Here is a 22,916-nt window from a genome sequence, read left to right as displayed (position 1 = left end):
ACCACATCAGAAAACTTCACCAACATCAAATTTTATTTAGAACAAAGAGCAGTCATGATAATCCCCAATAACAAAAGATCCACACCACACATCGTGACACTCGTGAGAAATTCCCACTAAAAATCCACACCGCGTTTAATGATTGTGCGCACTGTCCAAAGGTGACATAGGTGACTCTAAACCGAGCTCAAGTGCATTTAAGTCACCTTTCAGGAGCTCCTGGGTCTCCCCGCTGCAGAGCCTTTAGTCTCTGGTGGGCATGCAGGCAGGGCCGACCTGGAAAACGCTCACACCACAGTGATAGAGGTTGCATGGCACCAGTGAAGGACAAAGCAATGCAACAATACCTGCCCTTCGGTTTGCTTGGTTACCTGACTTTTCAAGCGGCGGCCACGCCGCCCGCTCAGGTAGGTGCCTTTTTTGCTCCGCTCGCTCGTCGAGGGGGGCCGGCTCGGCAGGAGGCTTTAGTGGTGGGGAAGAGCACCCCCTACTGGGCGCCCACTGCGAGACAAATACAGCCCATGAATCGTGCGACAATGACACAATTGACACAAGCAGCACCGTTTTTTTTTTTTTTCTCTTCCGATTCGAAAAACATTCCCTCCAAAATAAGGTGTAAATGCACACCTTTTCCGCCACGGAGGGCAAAAGTTGCTTCTTCCGTCCTCGGGGTTACCAACACAGCCCGAACATTTCCTCAAAGTCCCTCTGTTGGAAGGCAAGACAATTCTCATAATAATCAGAATCCAGCGCTGCGTACACTCGGTTGGGTGTAAGGCACTCCTCGTAAAGAAGAGACGAAGTACCGAGCGAGGTTGTTTCGTTTTCTCGCTTTTTGCTACTCGACGCCATATTGTCTTCATGCTCTCCTATCAAGTACTGAGTCGTGTTCTCCGGCGCCATTGCTCCCGGGTGAAGACGCCTGGCGTAGGCCTCGCCTCGTCGGTTCTCTTTCGGCTCCGCGTTGTTGTAGGGACCGCTGGTCGGCTTTCGGCGACGTTCCCGTCCGTGGCGCTTGCTGGTACTCGTGGAAGTGGCGGCGGCGCGGCGACATTGTCCGAAAACCTCGTCCTCTTCGGCGGACACGCGAAGCTGAGTCCACCGTAGCTTGGTTGCGGCTTTCAAGGTTAACCGTACGGCGTCCATGTGTTTCGAACTGTTCATATCCTTCGACCGAATAAACATTGCAAGCTTTAAAACGAAATTGTGGTCTCTTTCCTCGAAAAACTCAAGGTTTTATACAGGTGGGTGTACACGACACGAGTACGCAAATTCGACGTCGCCGACAGAGTGATTGCGCATTGTTTTTCATCAAAGCACCTACCCAGAATGCACCGCTTTGGTCGGCTTTATTGTGTTGCTGCCACCAAGTGGCGTGGAGGAACGTCACCCTTTCGATTACAACGATTCAAAGATTTTAATGCATACCTATTTGTGATTTCCCCCTACACAAATATATTCAACGTGTATTTTTTCATGTTACTACATTTCAAATTAAGCTTATATTGTTGACTTTAAGTTTGTGAATCCGCATTTAGTTTTGAGACTCCTGCAAGAGGAAAACAACCCTTTTTAAACAGATGTTTATTTAGACAACCAAATGCATGCCACAAAGATTTGTGTTACAGCAGCTGCAGCTACTTTCAGTGTTCCAACTGAAAATTATAATTAAGGACATACCCCAAACGCCCTTGATTTTTGTGGGGTTTGTTTGGCCAACTTTGTTATCAACAACGTCACCGTTGCTGGCATTTTAAGGTGTCACACAAAACACTTGGACAGTTAAAAGAAAATGCACGTACTGTAGGCGGCATTCACATGCAATATAACATGTCTTCTCCTCGGGCTATTTGTCTGCACTATTTCTTACAGTTATTCACAGCTAGAACAGTTTTTTTTTTAGCGTTGGTGGGGGGTATCTTACATGTAAGCGAATAATGCACATGGATGTAAAAGGAAACAAAACAGTACAGACAATGAAACTAAATTGTGCTTATCGCCACCAGGCCTTATTATGTATATGTATGTATACATTTTTTTGCATCTCGAAAAAGAATCCTTGATATAATTCAAGCCAGTTGGTCCAAATTTTTAAATTGCAGTTTATCCCAATATACTGATGAGCCATACCCCCAAATAGCATAATATAAAAAATAAATGCAACCCTTTCACAAAACAAGCAATAAATAAAGATCACATGGTGTTTCTTGTACTGTATATACACACAGAGAAGGTAGTCGTATATATGTACACAAAACAAGTGTGTGTTGCGGATGTAATAAGTTATGAGACCAGCGGTCATGTCGCGTGGCTTATATAAAAACAAATTTTTCAGGTCGGTTGTAAAAAAACAAACAAACTGTAAAAGAAGTAGCTTATTGAACACATGGCTGGACAACAACATGCACGACGCTTCCCACTGCATGTGATGCGTTCATGGTGACATTTTTCAGCAAACGAGTTTGTTCCATTTGGTGGGGATCACATGCTAGAGTCCTGCAGAGAATGTGCTTCTTTTTCCAGTCCGCAATTGTCTGGCGTTTTTCTGTCTCGAACCGCTTCGATTTGTGGGCTAGCTAATGTATGTACAAGGGGGGCGCAAGTGTCCGCCGGGCCGTCTCCATGGCGACCGGCCACGTCCTCACAAGTCTTTACATGTAGCTTTCCCGCTGCTAATATTCACAGCTCATGTGCATTTCTTGATGTGTGTGTGAAAGGTCATTGGATCCTACACCGGGGATACAATCTACAGAATGTGTGCGTGCGTATGTTTGTGTTTGTGCTTGTTTTGGTGCGTTTCATCCCGACACCCGTCAAACGCTCCTCGGGGGTCTCTGCAGCTCGTGGGTTCTCCTGTTGCGTCCTTTCTTGTTGTCCTGCACGCGTCGCCACTTGGCGGCGTGCTGGGCCCCCGCTCGGGCCGCCGCCTGCCCCTTCGGACCGTTCGGCGTCTTGGTTTGGCTTTTTGGCGTCTGCGCGCTCAGCATTCCCATTCCGGCTTGACTTTTCTGGTTCTCCGCTGTGGTCTGGAGCCAAGCCTTGCCCTGCGGGGGAGGAGCCTGCAGCTTTTGCGGGTTGGGGGCCAAAGCTTTGGGCCGTAGCGGCGGGTTGGCCTGGCCGTTGGGCGCCTTGGTCTTCTTGGGCTTTCGTTCCTTCTTCCAAACGCGGTCGCAGAACTCCTCCACGCTGTTGAGGTCCGGGTGATCCAGCAGGGACAGGAAATCGCGGTACCACACGCGCTGTTTACCAAGGGGGGGCGCCCCAGCCCCGGGAGTCCTCGGTAGGATGTCGCCCAGCCTGTTGGCGGGGATGACCTGCAGGCCGAGGCGCAGAAGGGGCTGGATGAAACCGTGCTCCACCGCCTGGCAGTGGTACACGCCCGTGTCCGACTGAGACAGACTGCGAATGAGCAGGCCCTGATCCGTGCGCAGAACCCGCTCGTCCATCTTGATCTGAAAAGCCGGCGCGGGGACAATGAGACTCAGAAACCGACACGCAGTGGCTAGATTATACAATTTCATTTTTTAAAAAGTTCATTTTGTGAACACATCTCTACTATGATCCCAGAAGAGGACATTTTAAGCTGAATATTTATAATTATTTCTATTTGAGAACAGGTCTGACACTTTATTGTGATTGTTTTTGTGCGGACAAATAATTTTTTATAAAGTTACCCATTTATTTTGTGAACTGTAATTCCAAAAGATGACCTTTGATGTTGACAAATATTTATTTAAAATGATTTATTTTTGAAAAAAGGTCTGACACTTAATGATGATGATTTTTTGGCACGTCTTTTTCCAAGCTAAAAAAATGCATTGCACTGGTTAAGGGGTACTTGGCACCTCTTGCTTGCGTTCGGCACCGGGCGTCTGAAGCTGCCAGTAGATAAGCGCCCGTTGAGATTTGGGGCTGCACTCCAGGAACATGCTGCTGTTCTCCACGCCGTAGACCGCGCGGTCCTCCACGCCGTCCCCGCCCACGCCGCCACCCAATCCGTCAATGTCATCTGACAGAAAAAACATTAGACCAGGAGAAACGCAACTTGTTTCTGTTCTTTTTTTTTTCCCCCTTCACAAACCGTGATGCTGAAGATCTGAGCATTGGGAAAGGGGGTCTCCATTCCTGATGTCCTGCCGTCTCGTACGTCTGTGAAGGGAGAACAAAGCCAAGTCGAGCATGCATTTGTGTAAATAATTTAAAGCCAAATCTCTCCCCATACTGTAGTGCTGCAATTCAGCCTCTAGAGGACAATGTTACCCAATGTGAAGGTCTTTTTTTTTTCTCCGCTTGCCACTGCGAAACTACTTGTGTGAAATGGGGGCTGAATTTAATCACCTTCGGTGGCCTCAAATCAGCCATTTCCATGAAAGTCGCCTTTCTTTTTTTCGTTTTTAACGACAATAGCGAGAAATGTCGTCGTCAAGCTTTTACCGCACTGTTCCTCTCGTAAAAAAATGGAAAGAAGGGGTGAGCCAAAGGTGAGGGAAATAAAGCCAGAGCTGTTCGGAAACCGGGAGACGACCGGATCCCCCCAGTTAGGGGTCGTTACTTGACTTCAGAGCCCAAAAGAGCCGTGTGGGATGGAACACTGGACTTTCACTTACATAGCGCTTTTGGGTACTCAAAGCGCTTTACGCTAACTCGTCATTTACCTACTGATGACTCAGCATCAGGAGGGGTTCAGCGTCTTGCTCAAGGACACACCGACATGGTCGCGATGACCAGTTCCGGCTTTTTGTATGTAGCCTTTGTTTTTTCTGTTGGATTAATAACTCCCAGGTGCGGTCGGGTACCTCTTGGCGGTAGGGAAGTATCTGGAGCACTCGGTGCCGTCCCAGGCGCAGTACGGGTCCCGGGCCAAGCAACACTCGGCGCAGGCCTTCCCGTACACCTCGCAGCGGTGCAGGGACATCTGCGAGACGCCCAGCGACGAGCCCAAATACAACTGTTGCTGTGGGGTGCCGGAACAAAAGTATTTTCTGTCACATTTCTGATACATATCCAAGCATAACTATCAAGGGGAAAAAAATCTGATTCGATTGGTTGAATTTTCTACTAGGAATTTGTCAAAGCGCAATTTCATGCGTTGGTCCTTGCTATGACTGACATGTCAGCCCAATTTCGTGTTCATCTGTGAAACTAGTGACAGGGGCGTGGAATTTATTCAAGCCTAGATGGACAACTTCCTGTTTAAATTTGGGCATGGGTCCTGGAGAATTTTCTTGAAAACGTCTCGTCTTGATTGACGCGTCAACCCGATTTGGTTTCGATCCATGAAACCTGGCTATTTTTTTTTCCTCTTTCAATAACAGTTACCTACTGTTTTTAAACGGAATTTATACAAGTTCAACATTTGTCTAGACCAGGGGGTGGCAAACCTACGGCCCGTGGGCCGGCTCTGGCCCGCAACTGGCTTTGATTCGGCCTGGGAGATTATTTTGTAAAAGGTTGAATAGGTACTGTGTGTAATTTACCTGCTTGGTGGAGAGCTCCATCGCGGTGATGGTGGTTGGCTCCTGAAATGAAACGACGCAGATCGTCATTCAATTTGCACTGCTTCTTAACAATACCCAGGATTATTATTTTGAAATCATACCCTGAAGACAGTCATTTCCTCCAACACGACCTCTTCCAGGTCATGCCAACTCTCTCTGGGGATGGTCACCACTTTGAGCACAGTGCCCACATCTGCGAGGAAATAATCATTTAAATACCTGCATTTTCTGGAGAAAGACTACTGAAGCATGTGGAATGACGTGAAATTACTTGGAATGATGAGGAATGATATTAAATGATATGGAATTTTTGTGAATTTGGTGAATCAGAATAATATTTGATAGAATGGAATAGAATGTTTGCTATGTGCAAAATTCTGGCATGTTGTGTTTTGAATTTCATACTGGAAGGATGTAAATATGCAATATTGAATGTGCAATTGAAATGAATTGTAAATTTGGGTCGAGAATGGTTAAAATCGGTCGAATCATGCGGAAAGAGCGGCATGTCCAAAAAATGAAGCTTCGTTACCATACAAAGTTGGGTCGTACCCGTGCCAATGAACATGACGTCGTACTGGCCGTCCTCGGCCTCCACGCGGTCCACCACCAGCTGCGAGAACTGGTAGTCCACGTCGGTGCGCACCATGATGGGGCGCCCGCCGATCGGGTGCACCGCGTTATACATGGCCGGGTGGCCCCGGGCGAACGTGATCACGTCATCCGGGAGGTCTTTAGTGGAGTCAAAGCCACCGAACGTCTTGCTCGGGCACTGCGGGCCAAATATAGGACGATGCGGTGTGAATGATTCTCAACAATTCTAGTTCCTGATTGGCTAAAATCCTCCACTAAAACGGATTTTCATGTCTGGTTGATAAGGACACTCACGGTTCCAGGTCGGGGATAGGGCACCCTGCCTTGGAAGGGGACCCACTGGTACGTGGGTCCGTCCCTGTGGGCGTAGGGGCCGAGAAATACCCGCCGGATGTCGGCCATGTTGTACATGCACACCGCCGAGCCTTTGAAGATGTTGCTGCGGGGAGAGAAAACACGAGTGAAAATGGCAGAAAAAAATACAGACACCGGATGGAAACGTCTCTGATTGCTTCCAGGTTTTTTTTGGGCCTGGAACTTTGCTTTCCAGAGCATCCTTGGACCTGGCGGCAGTGGCTTCCACTTGCTCCAGAAACCCATGAGATCAATCAATCTTATAAAAGAAAAAAAAAAAAGAAAGTGCAAGCACTCCTTGGGAATTTACGATCCGTTCCAGGTTATCCAAGAGGCAGAGCTCGATGGAATCGGAATATTCCGAATGTGGCTTATTCCTGCGTTCATCCATCAAATTCGATGTCAAATGACGGGAACGCAAACGTTCCGGCCCGGCACTTTTGTTTCCAAGTCGCGTCCGACTAATTAGGCGAGCGCGTCGAGTCGGCAAAGCGCGGAAGATGAATGGACGGACGCTCCGAGGTGGTAATTCAACGGAAATTCAATTAACGAAAAGGACGCTGCGGCGCCTCTGCTTGAGAGGAACATCTGTTTGTGCGAAAATTCCATCCCACACACACGTTATTCCATTCCACACACACACATACACTCAATCAAACATTGATCTGTCAATGGCGGCGCCCCATTAAGCAGCCATATTAAAAGAAGCCGTGCTCTATTCATCTCGGGAAACTGGCCGCTTAGAAAACCAATTAAGTCTCTTGTACTCCCCAATGCCCCTTAATTGAATTTAATGCGCGCGCATGTGTGTGTGTGTGTTGCGTGTGTTTTTGGCGCGGCTTGACCTCTCAGCTCAAATACAAGGCGGAAAATTGCTAAAAGCCAGCCTCCGCCGCCGCACTTCCATTGAGACGCATTGTATCAATAGCGGTGATTGATGGTGAAATGTTTGGACTAGCGTTTCCTACGTATGCAAATGAGTTATCGCCAGAAATGCAACCAGCTGGGCCCGGGGTTTTAATCTGATCACGAGGGGGGAAGGGACACAGGTAAGATGGGATCTTCTGCCTGTGAGTGACGTCTGGGAATTTGTCTTAATAAAAAAACGTGGAACGAAGACGGAGAAAGGGAAAATCCGGGAGGAAATCACAGGAAATCATTTGTCCAGAAAAAAAAATGTCAGGTTTACTGGTTTCCTAGCAACCCAACTAAACAAATATGACAGCGGCGGCTCTCGATTTGAAATACATAAGCAATTGGAACGCCAAATACATATGCTATTACGGCTGAACAAGGCTACTGGGTTTATCGAGCATACCCAGGTCCGAACGTCATGTTCGGACGAATTTGAAAATACATTCAAACCTACTTGTAAATATGTTTACACATATTTGAACCTTCTTGGAAATACGTTTGAAGAGGTTTGCCAGTCAAAAATGTTCACTCTTTATTGGCATGCTTTCGGCGATCTGGACTACCTGGACGTGGTGAAAACAGCGTAAATGAGCGGATTTTTGGGGTCCTTGGAGCTCATGAGGAAAACGTCCTCTGAAAAATAGAAAACAAGAATATGGAAATGTTATTTCTGAGAGCTTTTTGGAGCACTTTCAGAGTCTGAACTTACGCAGCTCATCAAAATGCGTATCGATGCCGTTGACGCCCGGCACGGAACACATGAGCCGGGCTTTGAGGAAGGTGGTCCACTTGTTGACCAGGCTGCGATGGCCCCCCATGTCGTTCTGTAGACAGAGCCAATACACATTAAATGTAAAAAAAATTCCGCCTACAATGCGATGACTTTGCGTGGCCCAAAATGCATAAAAAGTCAAATACCGTATTTCCTCAGAGTACAAGTCGAGCTCTCTTCTAAGTCGTGTTAGTACTTATAAGTCTTACAAGTAATATATATGATAATATATGAATAGATTTCTGGGTTGTCACAGAGTTGCCCGAGGCGGCTTAGTTTTGTTACCTTACACAGTTGTCCTATCCGTGCGATGGTGGCCTTGCCCGTGTGCTCCCCGTCCATGGCGTTCTCCTTAAAGAACAGGAAGATCTTGTCGTCCTCTGGGTTGTCACTCTCCGGGACCAAGTGAATGCCGACGAATCTCGGGTCTAAAACGTGGAAAAAGGGAACAGGGCAGCCATTAAAGGAGCGGAACAAAGCCACCTCTGTTTCACGGACGCAGTTCACCTTCATTTTACACCTTTGAAAGCGATCCCCTATGATATCCCGTACACCAAATCCCAGTTAAACCGCACATCCAAACCCACATCCACTCAAAAACACATGGTCCTAATTGCGTCCTGTACCTTAAATTTGAGGAGTGGGAGGAAATCAAAGGCCAAGGCCAAAGATTTCCTCTCATAAGCGCTGAAGGGGAAAAAAAAAAAACAAAAAAAGGCCGTCACACGCTGGAGCGAAACAATTGGTGCCATGTTACGCCTCTCAGGGATTCAGAGGAGCTGTGAAAAAAGATGGGCGGGAGAGCGGGGGACTCTTCAAGTAGGACATGGATTTAGAAGCCCCCGCCGGAGGCAGGTGTGAGACCTCCGCGATGAATCGAGGCCTCGTACGCCCCCGTAGCGAACAAGCGCCATTAAATCCACACTTTCATAAATTACGCGGGGAGGTTGCGCGCTTCGCTGCGTGAAATTACAAACTGGAAGGCCCGCACATGCAAAAAAGGACACTGCAGACTGGAAAGTATTTTTTAGCATTATTTGAGCATGACCGAATGTAAAATGCAGAAATATATAGCGTATTTTCCGCACCATATGCTGTATTTTGTCTCTATTACGGGGTCTATTCCGCGCTTAACTTGTACTACACATCGCGCACGCTGCATTCAAAGGTAAATGTATATTTAGAACTTATGACAGTGGTTCTCAAAGTGTGGTCCGCAGACTCCTGGGGGTCTGTGGCCTGACTGCAGGGGGTCTGTGAAATAATGTGGGTTATTGATTAATAAATAAATAAAACATTTTGGCGAATTACATTTTATATGAAATCGTGAATGCTTTTCCGCCTTTTGGTCCAGAATATACGATAACAGTAATTAAACGCAAGGTACACAAAGGCACAAAAGAGTCTTCTTCCTTTCATCCACATTCTTCCTTTCAGCATTTCGGATTTCGACTGATAATTTCCTCCTTGTGACACACGGACTCCTCGTTGACAAAAGCCAAAAAGAATATCCACCGCTTTAGTAATCCCCACCATTACAAACTGAAAGACGGATGGAGGATTAATGTCAGAACAATATGTCATCAGCGGCGAAGAAGAATTGGAATTTGAGTCCACAACAGGAAAACAGCTGAGAGTGGATTAGCAGTGTGGGAAAGCAGACGTGGGGGGGGGGGTTGGTTCTGGCGCGTTCTTTTGAGTCCGTCGATACTGAGAGATAACTCCCAATAATCCGACAGATGCCAGCTTGGGTTTCTGGTTTGCTTACCGTTGAGCCACCTGGAGTCGTGCTGTTCCGTCCTGACGGGATGGTGATCCCCCAGCGTTCGGAAAATGGCAAAGTCCCGTCCCATGAAGTCGGCCGACGTGCCCGAGTAGAGCTCGCCATCTAGCGAGGGCGAATAGCGGCAATTGGGATCCCTGCGGTTTGAAACCGTCACGGCCTGAAAACCCGACTCACCGATCAGGAGCGATGCCGAGAGCATCTTAGGGTCATAGGGGCTTTTACCGCGTCCGTTCTCAAAATGCGAGGCGAGTCGGAAGATGTTGTCCTGTGAAAGAGTCAATAAGTCTTTCTGCTTGCACAGTAGTTGTTATATTCTAACACGTTACCTCGGCTTTCTTGCCCATTTCCAGGTAAGAGCAAATGGGATGGAACGCGCCGGTGCCACAGACAAACAAGTGGGTCTGGTTGAAGGGTTGGAGCACTCGGATGAAGTTCGAGCACTCTTTCTGGAAAGAGCCCAACGGGGAACATTCACAAACTTCAACATGTGGCCTAATTGAATTAAGTGTGATACCGTAGTAGAAAATGAATTCTTATGTAATTTAGAGCAACCCATAGACTGCTAACTGTGATTTCAATCTTTGTACGTCAAAATTATGAACATTTAACTGAACATCGTCATAATATATTAGCCTAGCTTTCCCTATTTTATCGCCATTTCGCTAAAAAGCTAAACGGGTGTTCGCTACAGGTCAAAGTACAGATGTGGCAATGAAACCAAAAAAAAAATGGAAGAAAATATCAAATAAATATTCTACTGCGAGATAAGACTTTTTGACATTTTTATTAGCGACTAGCGCACTAAACGATTGCCCAGTTCACCCAGAGGACTACCGCTGAGATCTCACTTGATGAATAGTGGCTGACCTCATCTGTGAATATACATACAGTCTATACATTGCCCCTTAATGATTTTCCCCTCTGTGTTTCCCACTGCAGACATCATTCTCACGCCGTCGTTTAAACGTCAAAACCTCTCCCGGCATGCGCAAAGTCCACCCCACTTAAAATTTGACATGGCTGTCTTCGGGTTCGACTCGTTAGCGACATGGGAGGCGGCCAGATCATCAATGAATATTTCTGACAATTTTATATATATATATATATATATATATATATATATATATATATATATATATATATATATATATATATATATGCATTTTTTTTATGCCTATTCCCCTTTTTTGTAGGAATTTACTGTTTGAACATACGCTCATCTAAAATCGCTCGACGCAATTATCATATTTTCCACTCAGCTATGCTAAACTGTTGCTTAAAACAACAAAACACGATATCAAAGTCACACCATGATGAAAGATTCCATTATTTTTCTTGAAAATCTCGATTGTTTAACTGTATATGAAAATGTGCCATTGAAGGGAATGATTCTGTATACATTGGGATGAGCCGGCTCAATTTTCCGCAGCGGTTGCGTGCGAACCGCGGCCTGTTGTAAATTTGGCCCGGTGTTTTTTGGAAAAGTGTGAACATCGGGAGTATTGTCCCGACAGACGCCTGGTGCGTTCCGCTCCATCTGCTCCCGCTAGCTGCTTCTCCAGGGTAAACATTTTGCGGCATGCGAACGCCTCAGCGCTTTGCTAACAGAGGTGCCGACTACTTTTCTCCGACGTGGGCTTTGATGCCCGACATAACGGCGGATGACGGCGCCATCCAGGCGTGAAATTAAGATCGCGTCCGCGGGGAGCGAGCAGAGCTATACAAACACATGACGCAAACAAAGCTAGCGCCGCTAAATGTGTTGGTCAAACTTGCGAGTGGAATAACACACTCCCACATGAAATGGGTAAAAATACATTCAAACAAAAGCAATAAATAACCTTTGTGGGAGAACATGCGTCCAATGTCCTCCTATCATTTAAATACTGTCAAACAGCATCTATTTTGACCATTTTGGGTTTGAAAGAAGACACCAGGAAGCTGAAATTTCACCCAGATGATGACAACGACACTACTTGCAGGAGTGTGCCATCTGATGGCTAAAATACCCTGAGAACGATGTGGAGGAAAATGACCCAAAAATGGTCAAAATACTGCAGACGTATCATGGCGGTGAGCAAAAGTAGCGAAAAGACAACTTACCCCGAGGTCTTTCCCCGCCCACTTGCACTCGTCCCGCTTGGAGGGGGTGGCGGGCCACGCGATCTGAACAAATGACAAAGCGCACAAAGTCACTCGGCAACCAAAGTGGCGGGAAAAAAAAAAAAAAGACAAAACAAGGAGAGGAAGAAGGGAGCGCTTGCATTTTTCATGAAACAGGAACGTCGTGAGTCACGTTTGTATAATTGAAGAAAATTTGACTTCGCCCAATCTGAGCTGGGTTTTTTTCCCGTCTGACCTCAAAAATGTCTCTTTTACACACGCAGGCCATGCGTGTTACAATATGTATGGTTGTTATTAAAGTTTCTATCCCCAAGCCTAACATATGGACGCACTTTACTGTCATCTGACGTGAGAACAGACGAGCCAGCGCCTTGGAAGAGACAATACACAAATTATGAATAATGCATTGAAATTGTCCTCTTGGCAAATCCATATGTGCGCACATGAATTATAAACATGCAGATTAGCAGACTCTTTATGTACTTTAGAGAATATTACATTTGTTTGCACAGGAGCTAGCATATTAGCATAGCATACTTATCAAATCTATCTATATAATATGACTACAGTTTACTGAAGATTTGTCATCATAGACAGTGACAGTTATGAATTGAAAGTCATTAACGCTCAAGGTATCATCCACATCATAAAACAGATGACGAAAATACAAAACTTTAAAGAATCTGAAGAATACACTGAACTGGAAGTCATTCCAGCGCATAAAGAAACATCCACACCATAAAGCCTGTGTTACCACATCATATAAACGACATTTTATCCTGGCCATCAAACGAGTTGGAAATCTGCATTGCAAATTTCGAGCCTAATCACCGCTTTTAAGTTGTAATCATGCACAGACGAGAACTAGAAAGAACAATGTACCCTCTTTTCATCCTTATGCTCATCGGCATGTAGCCTTCAGGCAAAAAAAAAAAAAAAAAGGACTCCAGTGGGTCAAATCAGATAAAAAGACTGTTAACCTCCAGCAGGTGGGATAATGGAATTACAGAGGAAGCGGAAGAGACTTTACGTGCAAATTTCCTTTCCTTACTGAAGAGAAATGCCATAATCTGTTCCATCCTCCCCAAAGAATAACACATTTTTTTGTCCAATAAAGACCATAACAAAGATGTGAATTAGTAGCCTGTCTATGGCATTTTCCACAAAATGTTAGCATTAAGCTATAAGACGTTGAGGCAAAGTTATGTGGGTTAAAACGAAAAATTATTGATGTGTTTAAAGTCTTATAACGAACACCATAAAGATGCTATTGATTAGCCTGTCTGGCATTTTTTACAATGGGTTAGCATTTAGGTAGCAAACGAAGGGCTAATTAAGTGTTTAAAAAAAGTGTTGTATAAAACTAAGATGATATTCAGCAGCCTGGATATGGCATTTTTCACATGTTAACATTAAGGTTAAAGTTATCTGGGTTAAAAATAAAAATGATTGATATGTTTAAAGTCTTGTATAGAACACCACAAAGATGCTAGTCATTAGCCTATTTTCGACAATGTGATAGCATTATGAGACTTTGGTGCAGTTAAATGGTTGTTTGAAAATACAAAAACATCACCATGTCTTCCAAAGACCACAACATATGCTACTCATTAGCCTGTCTATGGCATTTTGCACGTTAGTATAGAGTTTGCACCTGTTTGTGGTCTCTGTTGATGTTGACGAGGTCAAAGGAGAAAATGTGGTCCTCGGCGCCGACCAGCAGCCTGCCCCGCTCCTCGTCCAGCAGGAAGGTGTCATAACCGGAGCTGTTAGCCAGCCCCGCGAAGCTCATCAGATTGCTGGACTCTAACATCTCTGGAAATACAGGGGAAATTCATCACAAATTTGATGGAGAAGACCCAGACTTTTGGGAGCTAAATGCAGCTAACGGCTAATATTAATCTTGTCCGTTTCGGCCTTCGATCACACGCGTGTCGTTGATGCATGTTATATTTTATTATAAACAGACAGCAGACAGGTAAGGCTTGCAACAACCCAGCATGGGTTCAGTGTGTTCATCTGTGTGATTGCTTGAATAATTCATATGCAATCATTCTGTGTGTGTGTGTTTGCGTGTGTGTAAACACGATATTATGTAAATGAAGACAAAGCAGAGCGTGACTGAATGCGCCGTGTGACACTACATTATTACATAGCATTCAATTAACATTTAAAAGACGAGGCCGGCCGAGTGTGGAGGGGATTGGATGAACAAAAGAAACCTTTAGACGCAATAAATGAATGTTGTGAGGGCAAATGTTAACGATAGGAAATAATGCATCGGTCTTTTGAATCTACTTAATGACTCATTTTGGAGATTATTCTCAAGCCTCTTTATTCACATCTTCCCTAAGCATAATATAGGACACTTATTTAGACGTTGAGATGTATCCAGGAATATTTTTTTAACCGCGGGATGACATACATGTCGTTCAAATTAAAACGGCCTCGCACACATTAAAAGGTAGATAAAAAATAACTTATCAAGATTTCTTCATCAGGTTGATGACTAATGTTTATTGAAGAGTGATGATTTTTTTTCAATAATGGAAAAAACACCAAATTAGAGATGTAGTTAATAAATAATAGTTTTTATCTGCTAGCTCGATGCTAATTGCTAGCTCGATGCTCGCCAAGAGTAACGTATTCCCACTCATTCAAAACAATAACCCCATATTTCTTGATTTTTTTCTGACAAATGGAAAAAAATGGAAGTTATATGTTTTTCAGACATTGACAATACATTGAAAATAAAATAAACTATATATAAATAAACGTCTCTTTTTTACATTTTACTCTACAAGTTGGGCGGAAAGCAAATGTGGCTCCTCGATGCGCTCTGCAATGTAAAAATGAAACACTTGAGCTTGAATAAATCAAATAGCGTGCTCGCTTGCGCATGCATTCTAATTCTGCAGCTAAACATCATCCATCATCATCAGCGTCACGTATGGAAGAACGCACGCATGTTTTTTTACGCGCCTTTATGTCCAGCTGATGGTCTCGCGAGTGACGGGATGCTATAGGAGCCATCTGTGTCCACTTGGACATCTGCGTCCACATTATATGAAAGATTCGCGAATGGGGTGCATGGAAGAAGATGGAGGTGCTTTATCACCCTGGAAAGGTGCTTGCAGCTTGTTAGTGTGTGTGTGTGTGTGTGTGCGCACACAACCGCAGATGGCTTGAGCGTATGTGTGTGGGCTTTTGTGTGTGTTTGTGGCTTTTTCTCCCACAATGGACATTCCATGCACACCGACACTCAACTGGAGGACGCCGTGGTCATCGATGTACACACCCAGCACACACACAAGAAATGAGACGGCGAGAGGAAGTGGAAGGAAATGCCATTTCCAGTCAACGGAACCCGAGGAGGTCGTCTTTGCTTTCAGATGGGAAAGACGGGGCAGGAAGTGGGAGTGGCATAGGAAGTGGGAGTAAAGTAATTGATTACCGTTTGGATTTAAGTGACAAAGGTGATTTGGGTGGTTAAGTATTATATCAAAGAATTATTTAAGGTCATTGCACATATTCAAGAAATAGTGCGAAAGTAGTTGATTACTTTAGTACTGTTTCTTAAACATAAACAATGACAGTAATCAGTTACCTTAGTACTAGAGTGATGGATTAATTTAGCGCTAAGGTAATTGATTACGTTAGTCAATCACTTTTGGCATGAAAGTATGCATTTTTTTCAGGCAATTAAGTACTCAAGTAATCTATTAATTTAAGTAGTTAAATCCTAATGTAATTGATAGACACAGGTAATTTCCAAAGTAATCAATTAGGATAGAGAATACGTATTAAACAGTTACTTTAAGCAATGATACATACTTAAGTAATATTTTTAAGGTAATCAATAAGCACCTAAAGTAAATGATTAGTTTACTACGAAGAGAATTGATTACGTTAGTACTTAATTTCCTACAACAAAACAAAAAGGGAGTTGACGCACTTCAAGCGTGATTTGATCTCTGTAAAAGCAAACCTATTTCATTCCTGTACATTTTCTTTGGCGTGTCCCAATGGTCGCCTCAAAGCTCCGCCCACTCCTTTTCTTCTCTGTGTGTGTTCGACCAGGCGTCGGCATCAAAACGCAGGTGCGGGGAGGCGGGACAAGAGAAAGGAAAAAAAAAAGTGGCGTGGAAAATGTGCGCGGCTCTCCACAAAGTGTTCAAATATTATCCTAAGCTCAAGGATATCCACACAAAGTTCTCCTCCCTCTCTGGCTTTTCTTTTTTGCCCGTTCCCAGCGAGAGCGCAGGAGCAGGTGTGGGCCTGTTGCCGTGGCGACGCTGGGGAAAAACACAACCAGGTGCCAGGTACTAAGATGACAGTTTATCTATAATCTATATATGAATCTATATATTAGGTTTTGTGCAAAAATCATGAGCTGGTGTGAACGAGGCAAAACGATTGACAAATTGAAAAATTCAGGCGCTCTCATGCACAGACAACACACGTCCTAAATAGTGGTTGAATATGGAAGCGTTTGATTAGTGTGTCTCCTCCTGTCACGGCGCGGCGGGCCCACAGCGAGCGCGTCGACCACAGACGGGCTGGAGGCCCGATGGCGCCCGCCGCAGCGAGGCCACGCGTGCACGCCGCCGAACGTTCATGCGACGCACGCGCTCGCTGCTTTTCATTGAACACACACACACGCAGATGGGCTTCGTATGCAAATGCCGGCGAATCAAATGTGAGCGCCGCGGTTCCGAGCGCCGTCACGTGCGTCTGCTTCATGTCGCCGCTGACATTTTATTCCAGACTAATGAGGCGAGGCTACGGAGAGCGAGGGGGCAAACAATGGGAGGTCGGCGCCCGCACCAGCTAATTAATTCGGCCTGGAAACACATGAAAACCTAGAAAGTTCAAAACCAGCCCCACACCACTTTTGCCAAATCACATAATTGGGCGGACATCATAACAGGATGCTCGAAAAAGTCTCAAGGACTCGCGCCCAAAATTACACAGGAAGTCGGCCATTTTGGTTTGAAGCAGCTATTCTGAAAATTTTGCAGGCCTTCAACCTTGTTCAAAAGAAAAAAAAAAAAAATAGAGCAAGATCAAATTCGGTTGGACCATCTAGAAAGGAGGCCATGACAGGATGCATGAAAAAGGAAGGATCTGTGCACAAAATCCAACAAAAAAGCCCCAAAGTTCACAAAGGAAATCAGCCATTTTGATTTCAGGCACACATTTTAGGGGCGTATTTCACATACTTTTGGTACGGGCTTGTCCAAATTAGGTCCAATCAAGCTGGTACACCAGTCTCATGAGAAAATCATGTATTTGGCCATCATCCATGTGTCCGCGTGTCGTCCATCAGTCCGTCGTCCACTAATTTGTAACCGGATTCTACTGGGATCGAGCGGTACCCTTTTTTCCTCTGCGACTGACAAGCCTTAGCAGGTGGCGGCCAGCGCCCATTCATACCCGCAGCCCGGCAAATCTGCACCACGGCTGTAACCCGAGCTCCTCACAGCAAATGTAAGGACAGCGGCGGGCGAGGTGGATCATTTCCACGTCGCCTTCGCAGAGCAATTCCTCGGGCGGCGGCCTTTCATGGCGACCGCCAACCTGCATCCTGATTGGTGATGCAAACCCGCGCCGCTCAAACTATATCCTCCTAACTTCTCATGCTAACTTGCTAACAGTTGCCGGATCTTTTTACAAAAAAACATTCATATTCATACTCCAAGTAGTGACTGAATCAAGACATGCAAGTCATTCCCCGCGGACGAAAATAAAACAGATATTTTCAAAGCTGCGATTTCGTTGGATTCCACATCGCTCGTCTTAGTCATTCCGAATGGATTCTTGTAGAATGTGTGGCACGTAGGATGTCTGCACATGCTTGCCAAACACACACACACACACACACACGAGTGAATCAGAGTGGGACTGTGATATATTTGGGTTTAACACATGAGCACGTTTAAAATAAAATACAACAAAGCCGGGGCAAAACATGGCTTTGGTGTGGTGGAATGCGCAAAAATGAGGGTCGCTCATGAAGACGGACAAGCGTATCAAGGAGACAGAATCCAAAACATGCTTAAAGATTGTAGTTAAAGTCGGCGGTATTGTGGTTTTTGCGGAGGAGGAGGTCTGTCGAGAGGAATGACACGGAGGCCGGCGTCTCCAAAGCTGCTGAGCGTGGAGAACACCTTGTAATTATCCGCATCCGGCACGGCGGTGCGAACGGATGAAACGGACGGAAGATGTGCGCTGATTAGCTGACATCCCAAAACGCAGACAAGACTTCTGGGGCTGACGAGGACACGACCAGTCCAGACTGAAGTAAATGCGGTTCTACACCCAGAGTCTATTTGAAGCGCTGGAAGTCTGATCCAGATTCCCAGCCTTCTTCACTTCACAGCGGACTCCATAATTACCCAAGCTGACAGAAATTATCAGGTTCCCTAAGCGTTGGGATCACTAGGGGGTCAGTCTTTACTTTTCTGTCCCCTTTTCAAAACAGGACGCAAACGAGAAAACTGAAGCAACATTTTTTTTTGTAAAAACAGAAATGTCGGCCATATCTGCTACTAAGTTTGGTTTTCACTAGGCAGATTTCACATACACGTTTGTGGAGGAATTAATGTCATATTGTTTTTACAGTTGGCTCATGCACCGAAGGGGTTAAAGCTTAATGCTTCTCCATTCCATCCTCAATCCCCACCTACCCGTCACTAATTACAGAAGAAAGTCCATGATTATGTTACTATCCTCAGTCCATCTCCAGTTGGACTTCCCGTACCTCCTCCCTCGTGTACTAGTCAGCAAAAGTGAGGAGAGAAAATCATTAACTCCAGCGATCTTCTACTCAGAAGAAGCCGGGCCATTTTTTGCCCAACGTCCCAACTGGCCCCCTCAGGGAAATCATTCACTCGGCACTTGCCGCGCCAGCTGTCCCGCGAGGACTCATTTTATCTGTCGGCCATTCTGTGAGACCAACTGCCCGCTTGTCGCCGAGTGTTTTCCACTTGAGCTAAACCGGAGACGTTGTCCGGACTCTCTGAAAGGAAGTGGGCTGAGAGCCGGCGCTCTCCTTTGAGGAGGTTTCTTCGTGTGCCGGCTTGTTTATTTGACAGTCCCGAAATCACAGGCCCCGCTTGTTCCGTCCGCCGCGCAGAGGCGTCACTCAGCACCCGTGTGGTCGTCGCGCTCGGGAGGATTCCGCCTTGTCGTTTATTTGACTTAATTACTATGCAGGGAAAGGGGATGAGTGACACCTCACTCCATGGCCAGACTCCCTTCCGTCTGTGACCGTCTTGCTGCCAGCAACCCTCCCTCCAGTCCTGTCACAGGCATCAAGAGCGCCTGGAGACACCTGTGGGGCTGATGACGCGACGCAAGCGGCGACGCGTGCGGTCAATGGCAGTTTTGTTAGAAATACACAGGCACACAAGCAGGTGTCTAATTGTAAGCCTGAATACCGTTTTTTCTCACTATGGTCTTCTACACAACAACCCGACGAGTGGCCGTTTCGCCAGCAAAAATCACGATGAACACACCGTAGCGAGGCCTAGTAGAGTGTTACCTCTACTTACGAAATTCATTTCTTCCGGAAGTAATTTTTAATATGTATATCCAATTTTGATGTTTTTACCTGGGGTTTTAAATCGCGCTAGCTAATTAACATAGGTTTGGATTGCCCGCCATAAGGCAAATTCGCGTTACGATTCCAACCGCGGAACGGATTAATCGGGGGCCCACTGTATTTCTTTAAAGATTATTTTGAGCATGTAAGTTTACTTTAGTTTAGTTTGGAGTTATGCGAAGTGCTAACAACGTGTTAACAACGTGCTAACGTCAGACGCGACAGCCCAAATTGCTATGCTACATATGCGTTTTTATGTGAATATGCACAATGTTAGCCGTAGCTAATGTAAGCATTATGTTTGATAAATCTACGGTGTAAAGTGTTGGTCGGTGGCGTGGATGAAACGAAAGTGGAAGACAACAGCGCAAGAAATTATTGTCTTGTTTGCGGGCAAGCCGGCATATGAATAAATGATGAAAACGCATCACAAACTGCAACAAGTACGTTAGACATCACAGGTTGTGATAACGTACTACATTACAGTTCTGGTGGAGAAAGCGCTCGCGTCTCTTGTCTCAAATTATGTGTCAACAACGTCACCTTTGGTGTCTTGAATTTTCTCTCGATAATATAGACAATATTTTCCCGCCGAGGCGTTTTGTAACCTAATTTTTTCGCAACAAGGCGCCGAATTCCCACGAGCTTCGACCCCCGACGTCGGCAGGGTGTGTAGCGGGCCTAAGGAAAGGCGGGCAAGTCACCACTGGGGGAGACAAGTCTCATGGCACGTAAACAAAGAGATTATGCTCTCTAATTTATCACTCCTGCACTTAATACAGACACTGGATGACAGTCTATTTCTCTTGAGTAGCTGTCAGGGAACCGTTCGAGCATTCTTCACACAGATGGCTGAGGGAGGAATGACATTTTTCCCCATCACGCCTGCAGGCTGGCCCCCACTATCGCACCCAGGGGAGGCCTGACTCGGATCAGGTGAGCCCTGGCAGATTTATTTGTGTCCTCCGAGATGCGCGCATGAAGCCATTCATTCTTCAGCTTTCCAAGCTCGGTTGCCCAGGTAACGCTTCACGTACATCTCCACAGTCCACAACAGATCACCGCCACTGTCGGCATTCTCCTCTTCCAATCAAAGCGTACAGACTCCAACTTAGCGGATCGCCCACTTTGTACCGCCGGGATTTTTTCAACTCAATAAACGTCGCCGTCCTGTCTCCGCCTACGCTAGACGTCTGCGAATTGGGGCCCAAGCGCTGGGCAAGAATGGACACAAACTGCGATAATGGGAAATATATCACGGCAAAATTACAACCTGGGCTTCGTCGGAAGGATGAAACATGTCATATAGCGGGCCGCTAAACATAAGTTACAGCAAACAAGTCAGCCAAAGATAGAACATCAATTAGAGTGGCAAACATCACATTCACAAGATTTCTAAATATATTTCTCAAATGGAACAAAATTATCAGAGGGACCAAAGTTTTGGTCAGGGCACACAAGGGAACATTCCGCCACAAAGTTCTCTTGTCACTTGCGAATTGACGCCGATTGATCGTAAATTTTCAGAGGGAACCTTTTATGAGGGAGACTAAAATAAAGAGACCACACTCTCTGTCGGTCACTTTGGATCATGTTTTAGGACGAAATCCACAGCATCCTCCCTCCGAACCTCCCGAAAGTATCCCGAAAATGTTATTATTCTGAGCAAAGAGGAAAAGCGTGCTATTAGCCGGAGGGAGAAGGCGCGGGGCTCGGAAGAAACGGCACCTCTCGAAATAACGCAGCAGGAGGCAATGTGTCCACATGCACCACTCAACATGAAAAATAAAACTTCCGTAAACATATTTACTCAAAACTCTGTTTCCATTTTGGACATGGCACAACGTTTCAAAAAGGCTCTGTGTCAAAACTGAAGCCTTCCACCCCCTACCTTATTTGACGGTACATTTTGGGACATAAGCCATTAAAACAGAGCCTCTACTGGCTGTCCAGGGCACTTAACTGGGCTGCGCAGTGGGGACAGGGGCCAATATATACATTTAACTTCGGGCAAGAGCTCTACCCCAGCATATGGAACCAATCTGGACATTTGTAACGTGAATAGCAAAATCTAAGCAAGAGGGAAGGAAAGTCAAAGAGAAGTTAATGGGAGATGCTTTGGAGGCAACCATTGACTGAAATAGCCGGGCAAAATTAAAGGAGAAAAAAAATCCTTGCCAGCAAAATAGAGATGAAAAGAAAAGAACGAAAGAGTGGCCGTGGGGAAGAAAAAGAGACTGGACGAGTTTTTCTCTGACAAGGTCCCACATTAACCAAGAGACTGGAGGGTGAAATGCGAATGGGCTTACCCTTGTATGACAGCTTTAGCCTGGGTACGTTGTGCTTGGGCTCCAGTCCACTTCCCGGCTGCACCGCCCCACACAGCAGCACCACAAAGCCAAACAGGTAATCCATGGTGCTGGAGTGCTGCCGGCTGGCCTCCAGACCAGGGGGGCACTCACAGCCCTATACCGGCACCCCAAGACGGGTGGCTCCAGGGGGCACGGCGACGAGCCTGGAGAATCCCTCTTGGCGCAACGGATCCAGGGAAAGGGAAGAATCCAAGGTGTGATCCTTTCAGTTTAAGACTGTGAGGTAGGGTGCAGCTCACATGGCTCTCCGTAGGGAGGTCCAGAAGGTAGTCCCTGTTGTGGTGAATCAAAGCCGCAGGTGAAGTCTGAGCAATAAGATGCAGGTCACTCCAAAGTGAGTTGAACTGCTGAGAGAATGCGGTTTTATAGTCTAGATTTTTTTTTTTCCTCAATTTTCTCTTTTTCTTTATAAGCTAGGCGGAAACCCTCTGATCCTGGCGTGGAGCTCCAGCAGACTGCTGGGGAGAGAGAGAGGACGAGAGAGAGCGCTAGGAGAGGGGAGGGGAGCGAGAGATAGAGCGAGCTACGGGGGCGGGATAACTTGACAGCGGTGATGAAACACTAACATGAATCGCATTCTCATCTGCCCGCATTTCCTTGTTGTTGCTGTTGTTTTTTTTTTAAGCATTAAAAGTGTTTTTCTGCTTTCTTTCTTTATTTTATTTTTAGAGATGCTCATTAACCCTTGGAAAGGCTAGGATGTAAGAGGACCAGGTTGGCAACAATTTCACTCACAGTTGGGTCAAAAATAACAACCCAATGCCGGTAGTGCAGTCTGGTACAGACCCTGACAAAGGGAAAGTCGTTCCCTAGAGTGAAGGGGTCAGTGAAACCAACACCCACCAACGTCCCTGCAGGTAGTTGGTTTGCTTGCGTGTAAGCGTGTGTGGGCATC

At 45.8% G+C, this 22,916-nt stretch overlaps 1 protein-coding gene and 1 long non-coding RNA gene across 2 annotated transcripts; both read right to left on the bottom strand.

Moving 5' to 3' along the window:
• Positions 1–15: 15 nt before the first annotated feature.
• Positions 16–1,326, bottom strand: LOC148405415 (uncharacterized). The gene is made up of 3 exons (XR_015864201.1): positions 807–1,326; positions 628–708; positions 16–501 (listed from the first exon to the last, which is right to left on the bottom strand). It is a non-coding gene; the product is annotated as an uncharacterized LOC148405415 (long non-coding RNA).
• Positions 1,327–1,559: 233 nt separating this feature from the next.
• On the bottom strand, positions 1,560–22,467 carry sema3aa (sema domain, immunoglobulin domain (Ig), short basic domain, secreted, (semaphorin) 3Aa). The gene is made up of 17 exons (XM_088406438.1): positions 21,959–22,467; positions 13,698–13,858; positions 12,023–12,085; positions 10,246–10,365; positions 10,094–10,184; positions 9,902–10,021; positions 8,419–8,561; positions 8,071–8,185; positions 7,925–7,994; positions 6,387–6,531; positions 6,051–6,270; positions 5,600–5,691; positions 5,478–5,519; positions 4,797–4,954; positions 4,082–4,149; positions 3,846–4,009; positions 1,560–3,452 (listed from the first exon to the last, which is right to left on the bottom strand). Exons 1-17 carry the CDS (start codon positions 22,062–22,064, stop codon positions 2,814–2,816), a joined length of 2,517 nt encoding a protein of 838 aa, XP_088262564.1. The 5' UTR covers positions 22,065–22,467; the 3' UTR covers positions 1,560–2,813.
• Between the last annotated feature and the right edge of the window lie 449 nt (positions 22,468–22,916).

This window comes from Hippichthys cyanospilos, chromosome 22 (assembly GCF_059441005.1).
Source record: "Hippichthys cyanospilos isolate Australia breed blue-spotted pipefish chromosome 22, RoL_Hcya_1.0, whole genome shotgun sequence".
Lineage (NCBI taxonomy): Eukaryota > Metazoa > Chordata > Actinopteri > Syngnathiformes > Syngnathidae > Hippichthys > Hippichthys cyanospilos.
The sequence above is the reverse complement of the archived record's forward strand: the minus strand, read 5'-3'. Positions and strand labels throughout refer to the sequence as shown.